At 39.7% G+C, this 10,565-nt stretch overlaps 1 protein-coding gene across 2 annotated transcripts in view; it reads right to left on the reverse strand.

Moving 5' to 3' along the window:
- Positions 1-6,401, reverse strand: part of TRPM7 (transient receptor potential cation channel subfamily M member 7) — a 133,102-nt gene extending 126,701 nt beyond the window's left edge. For both annotated transcript variants that reach the window (XM_036033432.1, XM_036033441.1), the window contains exon 1: positions 6,152-6,401. In XM_036033432.1, the coding sequence (XP_035889325.1) occupies positions 6,152-6,154 (3 nt within the window). In that variant the 5' untranslated portion in view covers positions 6,155-6,401. The remainder of the gene's footprint in view (positions 1-6,151) is intronic.
- Between the last annotated feature and the right edge of the window lie 4,164 nt (positions 6,402-10,565).

Here is a 10,565-nt window from a genome sequence, read left to right on the forward strand (position 1 = left end):
ATTAATAACTTTTCCAATCTACTAAAGATCCACTCAGACTAGTAAGTCTCTGCACTTTATTAAAATACAATATATTCAACTGAGTTGTGAATCCTAAGGTTATTAAATAGACACCTGATAATAAAGAAAATTCTTCTAAGTTTTATAGCATTTGAGGAAGATATGGTATAATAAATGTTTTTTAAAAGGTAACATGTTTTTCAATGACCTTAACATTTTTACTTAACATTATTATACCTGTCATGTGAGATATCATACATAATACACATACATGCCCCAGAATACCAAGACCTTTCTCCCAGTTTCTGTAACTTGGCAACTCAATACATACTCTACCACTTATTAGCCTAATGGTCTTTGGTAAGTGACTTTACTTCCCTGTTCCTGATATAAATAATGAGGGGGAAATAGTGTCTACTTTTGTCGAGTTTTCTTGAGAGAGTAATATAGGCAATTGATACATGTAAAAAATATAGAGGAACTGCCAAACTAAATGCTAATACATGATACCTAATATTATGAAAATTTGTCTAAAGCCTATTAGACTCTTTTCTTAATCAAGACTACCTCCTGGTTATTTGGTATGGTAAATTATACTGAAGACAAGAAAGACCATTGACATTCATATGCTGAAGTGTAATTTACGGCCCTATATTTCTCATCTAGCTAAAGCTTCTTCAGTTTCCTCCTTACAGTAACAGTCTGTTTTTCAAGATAACTTCCTTCTGTCATTCCCAATGTACTCCCAATTTGCCAGAGGAACGCAGGTAACTAAGCCTACTAAACTTCGCTTTGCACATATTTTTCAAACAAGGAACTCTGGGGTCAAGTTATTCTATTCCTGATAATGGCTTAGCTCAAAAGCTTTTCTTTCCATGAGGAGCTAGGTTTCTCCAAAGGTTGAAGTTTCCAAAAATCAGGCAGCTGGACAGTTGAGGTGTTACATTATAAACATATTTTCATGATGCAAGGAGGGACAAATAGTGTTTCATAGGCTTTAATTCTAGTATTGCTCCTCAGGTCAAGTACAGGAAAAATTATCATCTGCCTTTTACAGTTTAACAGTCATGCTCACAAAGAAGTATGACTTGGAAAAGATGCTTAGGTAAAAAGCCAAGTTTACCAACTTCAAAAAATTGCCTACTTTCATATACCTAAATTTCTTCAATGAGGTTCTAAAACACCCAAATGGTCAGAAAATTAAACATACATTCACCAAAAAGATTCAGAGCAATTTTCTACATTGAAGATGAACTGACCAAAGGGTCAACAAAATATCTAAAAGTACTAACTTAAGTTCGAGTCACTCATTTTTTTGTAAAAGATAAACTAGAAGACGTCTAATTCTCCAAGTCAAACATTTCATTCATACTCAAGCTAATCTAATAATTGCAACAGTGGCACACACAAGCTCTTTTATATCAATTCACATAAATGACTAAGATCAAATCCCCATAGACAGCCATTAAATGTTCACACCCTAAACTGATCTTAACCTCTATGAATTTTGCCACCAGGTACTGAACTTAAAACAGGCATGTAAGGAGCAGTCATTTAAAAATATAATGGATATGGTAACACCAAAATCCATTCCATGGCTACTATTAAAACTGTTATGTGAATGTCTGACAGGGAACTTCACAACTGAAAGATCAGGTGGCTGACAACATCCACCTACTGGTCAACCTTCACACCAAAAAAGAAAAACAATCAGACATGTGCCTCTAATGTGATCCAATGCCAAATACATAGCAATTCCTGGAAAGTACTTTTGCCATATATCAAACTAGAATTCTGAATGAGCCTTGAGATTAACCACTAGTTCACAGGAAATACAGAGGAGAAAAAAACATGTGACATGACACTACATGGGTGCATCCAACAAAATCCAAACTGTGGGAAATTCTACAGGATAAATGATCTGGATTTTTTTTTCTCATTAAAGAGTAAAAAAAATAGAAGACGTTACTAGAGACTAAATGACATTCATCAACAAATGCTGTGTGGAATACTGTATGCAGTTGAGAAAGAATGGGGGAATAACAGAAGAAACAAAATTCACATGTTTCCAACTATTGAAATCGGCCATAGGTATATGGTGATTAGTTTTACTATTTTATCTTCTGTGTTTGAAATCTCCCATATTAGAATGTTAAAGAGAGAGAGAGTAGATCAAAATCATAGCAGTTGATCAAAAATCATAGCAGTTGATCAAAAATCTCTGATTAGAACTCTCAATAAATTTTGCAAGTGTTTACTTCAATAGTCCTTCACTTAAAAATCAAAAATTGAAATGCACATCTTAAGTACTGCCTTTAAGTTATTACATTTGCACATACATATATTCAGTAATGACTCCAAATATTAACATATTTTCATTTTATGTTTGGTTCTTATTAACACTTACCAATACACATATGCACATTACTCCACAAAAGTAACCAAGTTCTGAATATTGTAACTCCTAAACTTCTCAATCTGTTCCTTCTTTTTCTCTACTACTCCTTTATTTCAAACCCTCAACATTTTGGTCAGTCTTGCTATAGTCTCCTATTTACTGTTCCCCATTTTCAGTTTTAGCACACTAATTTACCCTCTACATTGTTTCCTTAGGTAGATCCTCAGCATCTGCAGAATGAAATCCAAACTCCTTCGCATGACATACATTTCCTCAAATATCTGGTCCTTGCCCATCTTTATAACACTCTCATCAGTATTCCATTGATATGGAATACTCCATACTCCCATACTCCACTCATTCCAAACCACGTACAGGTAGACCTCATTTCATTGCACTTTGCCTTGCTTTACTGAGTTTCACCAATGCTGACTTTTTTTTTTAATTAAAGGTAAGACCATCCACCAGCAAAAGACTAAGATGATGGTATTTTTTTCTACTTTTTAAAAATATTTTTTATTTATTTATTTTTAGAAAAAGGAGAGGGGAAGAAGAAAGAGAAGGAGAGAAACATCTATGTGTGAGAACTACATCAATGTGTTGTCTCTCGCATGCCCGAAACCTAGGCATGTGCCCTGACTGGGAATTGAACTGGCAACCTTTTGGTTCATAGGCCAGCACTCAATCCACTGAGCCACATCAGCCAGGGATTATGGTAAGTATTTTTTTAAGCAATCAGGTATTTTTATTTTTTTAGGCAATTATTGTTTATTTTTACTGAATTATAATGAGGAATCTTTTAAAATTTATTTTCATTGTATGTTTTCAAAGCATTTTTAAATTAAGGTATGTACATGTTTTATTTTCTTTAAGATGTAATGCTATTGCACACTTAATAGACTATAGTATGGAGTAAACATAACTTTTATATGCACTGGAAAACCAAAAAAATTGTGATTTGTTTTATTGCGATACTCACTTTATTACAGTGGTCTGGAACTGAACCCAAAATATTTCTAAGGTATGCCTATACAGTACTGGTACAGCAGTTCCCAGAATAAACTAAGGATGTTATTCTCTTCTAACGCTCAATTCCCTTAGACTAAAACCACCAATTTAATGTCCTTTGTAATTCTAGGTTAATTCCAATTCCTGTTGACTCTACAGGACTGATCTCTACTATCAGCAGCTTTGCAAAAATACTGACTTCCCTTTCTCTCTCCCTGATTACCCTATATTTTCACAGTAATCTATGTCAGGGGTCCCCAAGTTCTGAGCCAAGGACAGGTAATGGTCCAGGCCTGTTAGGAACCGGGCCACACAGCAGGAGGTGAACCTGAATGTAATGCACTATCCCTCTTGGTCTGTGGAAAAAATTATCTTCCACAAAACCAGTCCCTGGTGCCAAAAAAGTTGGTGGATACTATGCAATAGTATCATACTATTCTTTCTTTTTTGCAAATTGATACTGCCCTTCAACACTATTAAGTATCACAGTGCCCGCAACATAGTAAAGAATAAATGTTTGTTTTATGAAGTAACATATGCATCTTCCATTGAAGACAGGTCCATCTTTTATAAATAACTACAATGTAAGCTGTCTGAAAGTGGGAAACTTGTCTAACACATCTTTGCCACTCTAGGGCCTATCACAGTGCTTGGAATATATTAAACACTGAATAAGTGATTGCCAAATGAATGACACAAATATTTCCATCAGGCATAGTAGATAGTTTTATACAGAATTTTATTCTACTACAGTTTTATATTTGTGTTTCTTGATATTTTATTTGTTTTTATATTGTTTTGGGCCAGTTAACTGATTAGTTTTAAAGCTTTTTAAAATGGAGAAAATATTTGTATGTTTTCTTTTAGTATCAAAGAGGAAACTGATTACCAGAAGCAATGCCTTAAATAACAGTTTACAATACTAATTACACAGTATACATATAATATACTTCAGTAAATTCTTAGGTCACAGTGCTGAAGTTGAAGAGGCTCAACATTTATCATTACTGGAGAACCTCAGTTTTAGGTTATTCTAAAGTTCCACTATAATTTAATAGGAATAAAGAAACAGAACATCAACAGCAGTCAGGACTCAAATAATGTAAAGAACAAAATCAGACTCTTAATTTCAAATTTTAAAGTGAGAATTTCTGCCTGTGGAATCAACAGGATTACTAGCACCATGTACAACTCAATAATGAGTTGTTACCATGTGCTAAATACAGTGCACAGTTTATGTACACAAACATGTTGTTTGGGGGAAAACATCTACTATTTTAAAAAAGACTGGACATAAATAAACAAAAAGGTAGCAGTAATAGAACAAATTCATGCCACACCTTAATATTTGAAGGCTAGGTTTCAAATTATTAGACTTTCAGTAGCAACCAAAGTCATCTGGTTGCTTTAAAAAAACATTAGGGAGCAATGCCTTTGAAGATGATGAATCATCTTCATTTCCATTTTCTAACGTATCTAAATTTTTTTCGAAATACTGAATTTCAAATGTATGCTATTTACCATCTAAAAAGAGAAATCTAGACACACTGAAGAATCAGTATTAATGGTTTGTTTTTTTTAAAAAAGGCACTTTGACTCAACTTTCCTCTCAAAAAATGGGTTCCCTGAAAATCCACTTAATAAATTTAAATATTTAGCGACGGTGAAGGAACTTAAAATACCATTTTTTAAAAAAATTAGCAAAAGGGTAAAATGACGTTTTATTGACTTTATGTTATTAAAGAAGGTGGAAAATAGTAGAAGGTGTACTATTTATACAAAGTGCAGCACTTGAATTAGCTTCTAAAGTAAACCTGCCAGATTCTAGTGGATGGAGAGTTGGTTGCATGAAGCCTATCAAATTCAAGTATTAACCAGAAATACCTACCCTCGCTCTTCAAGTCCCTGATCTAAATGACTTTCTCTAAAGGAATTCTTCAATTTCATTGAAGAATGGCCTTAACAAAAAAAAAAAAAAAAAAGCTCCATCAAAAGCTGCAATGCACCGCATCTCTCGCCACTCTGCACCTTAGGTTTAAAACACGACCAATCCTTCCCTAGGGTAACGGATGAGGCAGTCTGACGTGAATCCAGGCAACACATGGCCTTGGTACCTACAGGAGTGCTTCATTATAATCTTTAATTCTTGCTAGAGAAAATCCCAAGCCAGATCTACCATCAGCATCGTCAAATCCCTCTCCTTTGGCTCCGAAAGCGAAATGTACCTGTAGAGTATCCGCTGCGCAGCAAACCAGGCACAGCTCCAACCTCGTGTCCTGTATCCCTTTTTTGTTTCCTCGCAGCCCTCCCTCCCCACGCAGAACTTGAGCAGAGCACTTGGCTCCCTTATCTGCCAACAACTGGCGCCAGGAGGATCGCGCTCCCGGGAGGCGCAGAGCTCGGAGGCTGAGCCCTGCGTCTGGCCGCTGCAGCCGCTCGGCTCAGCCAGGTACTCCCCGGCTCGCGCCTCTACCGCCTCGCGGGGCCCTCGCTAGGTCTTTGATCTGGATTTCCGCGACGAGCAGTCGCGCCAGCTTTGCTACCTGCTTCCTGCCGCGTACCCCCAAAAGAACTGCACTCCCGTCCGTCCGGCCAAGACAAGTCCGGAAGTCTCTAAGCAATTTGGTGGGTCCTTGGCCCCGGCAAGCGCCGCTCCGCTCACACACTTGCCGGCCAAGTCCTACCGCTTCCCTGCCCGCAACCTCCGGGGCCATTCCCAGTCCAGGGACTGCGTGGGGCAAGTACCATTCTCCTCACGGGGCGGACTCCGGAAGGGCAGCAACTCCACCTCCTCCTCCTCCGCGGCCTGTAGCCATCTATCGGGAAGCGTCTCCGAAGTCGGCAGCAGAGGCCGCCGGACAAGGACAGCCCAGGGAAATCTTCTCACAACTAACTCAGCTCCGGCACTAGCAGCAGAAGCCGAGTCTTTCATAATTGTGCGACCAACTCCTCCGGGTGACCCGCCACAGGGACGCACCCGCGCCCGCCTCCGCCGGCGAGGGGGCTGGAGACAGACCACGTGAGAGGCGCGTCGAGTGCGTCGCGGCCCGCAGACCGGGTCACGTGAGGGGGCGCGCTCCCTCCTTCCAGGCAGTCTTCCTACGCGCCCCGAGCCGCACCCCTCGGGGTTCCCGAGATGGGTGGGGTGTACTCCTTGGATCTCCACTGGATACCGAGGCGGGACTTGCACGAACCTGTGCCCCAGCTCCGGGAATGAAACTTGGGGAAGCAGCAGCTGAGGGTTAAGGATCCAGGCCTCCCGGATAGGAAGTTGCGGCATGCTCTCAGCTGGGCCTCGCCTCTAGCTGCTCTGTCAAGTAGCGTTTCGCAGTCCTTTTTCTGTTACTCACCGCGGATAGAGGCCTTAAATAGTACTCTGCTCGTCCAAATGCAAAGTCATCTCACCCCAAATCATGTTGTTCCCCGTTTCCCCTGTTTCTTCCAGCAAAAGCCTTCTTCCAACTCTGGCTTTGGGCACCATCCTTTCCCTCCAGCTGTGTCGCCCACAAACCCCCATACCCCATATGCGACCAAAGACTGGGGGTCGTTCCAAATCTAATACATGCGTCTCTGTCTTTCCTTTCCTTTGCTGTCACACAAGCCAAAATTTGACTGTTAGTGACAGTTCACTACATGTTGCCTTTCACACACAATACATTCCTACTCCAGAATAACTTGGAGGCTCCCCCACTTCAAGGGTTCCTTCCTCTGCCTGGCGGGTTGTGGCTCAGTGGGTTAGGCGTCCTCCCCCACAGGGAGAGACCACGGTTCGATTCAGGCCTGGGCTGCGAAGTTTCCATCCCTCAACCGGGCGCCACCCGTCCCTGTTTCTCTCCCTCTCTTTCTCCCTTTCTTCCCCTATCCGAAAAGTAAACAAATAAAAATCTTTTAAAAAGAGAGAGCTCTCCTCTCTCACCCTTTGTGACCTTTTTTTTTTTCCTCCCCCTGAGAGAAAGGGGAGGGAGAACGAGAGGGAGAGAAACATCCGTGAGGGAAAGAAACAGACCGGTTGCTTCTCCCGCAACCCCTCGGTCTCAGCCCCAACCAGAACCTGGCTGGGCCATCCAGGCTCCTTGCCAGGACTGAGAACGCGACCTTTCAGTTTCCACGACTAGCCCAACCCACTGCACCACACCAGTCACGGTCTCTTATCTTTATTGGGGGTACTTGGGAAGGTTGGAGGCAATAGAATATGAACTACGGCTTGGCGGAAGAATTGGAAAGGTATGTATAGAAGATATTACAGATAAGGAGAACACAAACAAAGGCGGAGCGACATAAGCTCACGTACTCGCACGAACCCTTTTAAGTGAGAAGAGGCTGTGTCTTTGGTAATAAACTTGAACAGCCTCTTCTCTAGGCCTAATTGAGTAAGAATGATACCGAAGTTCCTTTGCACTTAAAACCCTTTAGTGTCTCTTGTTCTCAAGACAAGTCCAAATAGTTGAGTATGTGATCCAGTTTTATTTTTCCAGTCTTATCTCTAGTCACTTCTAGACTTCTTTTGGTCCTCTTCAAATATGTTATCATGGCTCAACTTGTAAGCACCTTCATTAGCAACCTAGGTGTCCATAGATGAATGGATAAAAAAAGATGTGGTACATATACAATGCAATATTAGTAATAAAATCCTGCCATTTTTCACAACATGGATGGATCTGGTGGGTATTATGCTAAGTGAAATAAGTCAAACAGAGAAAGACACTGTGTGTTACAACTTATAATATGTTTTTAAAAATGAGCAAATAAAATGGAAACAAATTCATAGAAACAGAGATCAGCCCTGGCCAGTGTGGCTCGGTTGGTTGGAGCATTCTCCCACACACCAGAGGTTTGGGATTTGATTCCCAATTAGGGTACTAGGTTATGGGATTGATCCTCATTGGGAGTGCCTACCAGAAGGCAACAGATCAATGTCTCTTTCTCACATCGATATTTCTCTCTCTCTCCCTCTCTTTCTAAAAATCAATAAGCATATTTTAAAAATTTTTAAAAAGCAAACTAATGGTCACCAAAGGGGAAGGAGGTTGGGAAGGGTAAATAAGGCAAAGGAGAATATAGTTAACAATGTTGTGAAAAGTTTGCATGGCAACAGATGAGTACTAGACTTAGTGAGTTTGTCACATGGCAAGGTACATAAATATGACTTGCTATATCATACACTTGAAAGTAATATAGTATTTTATATTGACCATGGTTGAATTAAAATATTAAAACAAAAAATTATAAAACACTAAAAATAAAATAAAATTTCATCTTCCTCAAAAATAATTTTGTTTTACTCTCTGCCCTAGCACATGAAATATGGGTTAAGTGATCCTCTTGTATTTTTCTTCTGCACACTGTATATTCCCTGTCATAGCATTTATCTCACTGTATGCTAATCACCAATTTACTAATTCCACCTTTTGCTAATAAATGTTCAACGATCATAAGCTTATCAATTTTATTCACCAAGGTATCATATCTTGATGACATATATGTAGGAGTCATTCAATAATATTTGTTGAAGAAAAACATAAACCCTCTGATAGGCCAGAATCTGAGGATGTAACTCTGTCCTCTTGTTCTGGCATGCATAGTTTCATGCCAGACTAAGATATTGTGGTATTCATACAAAGTACAGTGTTGCAGGAGGTATAGCACAATGTCAAAGTCTGTTCCCATAGTATATTGTTTAATCAATCAGCCATCCATTCATTGATACTTGCTCAACATTTACTGTTGATCACGCAGTGTGCTCCAAGTCACTTCCTTGCATAGTTCAGGCCTTGTGCTACTGTCTGTGCCTCTTTCCTAAAATGTTTTGTCCCACGTACATTGGGACAAATGTAATTCATTCATCAACTACATTGGCATTAACTTTTAAGTGTCCAGCTCCTTCCTGCATGTGATATGTAAGGACAACTATGGGATGTCCTATAAGAAAGTAGAAATGATAGAAATAAGAAAGAAAATTGCCTGTATAAAATCAATTCCTTAAACATCAATGTCCTTAATACTATACATATCTATCGGAAAGTTTTAATATACCCCTACAAGCATATATACTTCAGTTTGAGGACCACTGCCTTAGAGCACTAACTCTAATCACCCTTGTCGTGGTTAATTTTATGGGTCAACTTGACTGGGATGTGGAGTGCCTAGATTAAACATTACTTCTGGCCTGTCTGTGAGGGTGTTTCTGGATGAGATTAACATTTGAAGTAGTGAACTAAGTAAAGCCGATTGCCCTCCCAAATATGGGTGGGACATCATTCAGTCCATTGAGGAGCTGAATAGAAAAAAAACAGTGGGGAGAGATTTTACTCTCTGCCTGACTGCTGAGCTGAGACATCAGTCTTCTCTTGCACTTGATTAGGAATTACACCATCAGCCCTCTGGTTCTCAAAACTACACCACTAGCATTCCTGGGTATCCACTTGCAGACAGTAGATACTGTAGTGGGACTTCTCAGAATGTATAACTGCATGAGCCAATCTTTATAATAAATCATATATATATGATAAAGTATGTCCAGAAAAAGTCCAGCCATTGTTAATATAACGAGAATGGTTTGCACAACATTGATGTAATCCGGCAGTCAAGGAGAGTGGACTGGAATGTGCATGCATAAACAATGATGACTTCACTGTACTAGTCAGTGGGGATGGTAGAAGCCTTTGAGTGAGCATGTGTACTGTGTGGTCATCACATTCAAAATGACTGAATGAGTATAGCAACGAATCTGCATCAAATTTTGTGTTGAATTTGAATATTCTTCCCTAGCAGCTATTTGGATGATTTAGAAGGCCTCAGCTATGACAACTGGTGATTGGCAGTTTCATCATGACAACACGCCTTCTCATGCATCATGTCTTCTGCAGAGTTTTTTGTTGAAACATCAAATCACCCAGGTGACTCAGCCCCCTTACAGCCCAGATTTGGCACCCTGTGACTTCTGCATTTTCCAAAAACTAAAATCATTTTTGAAAGAGAAAAGATTTCAGGCCATTAATGAGATTCAGGGAAGTTCAATGGAGCAACTGATGAAGAGTGGGAGAACTGTGTGAGGTCCCAAGTTGCCTACTTTGAAGGGGACTAAAACAGTATTGTCCCATATACAATGTTTCTTGTATCTTGTATCTTCTTCAGCAAATCTCTGTTTTTTGTATTACAT

Source organism: Phyllostomus discolor, chromosome 1 (assembly GCF_004126475.2).
Source record: "Phyllostomus discolor isolate MPI-MPIP mPhyDis1 chromosome 1, mPhyDis1.pri.v3, whole genome shotgun sequence".
Taxonomy (NCBI): Eukaryota; Metazoa; Chordata; class Mammalia; order Chiroptera; family Phyllostomidae; genus Phyllostomus; species Phyllostomus discolor.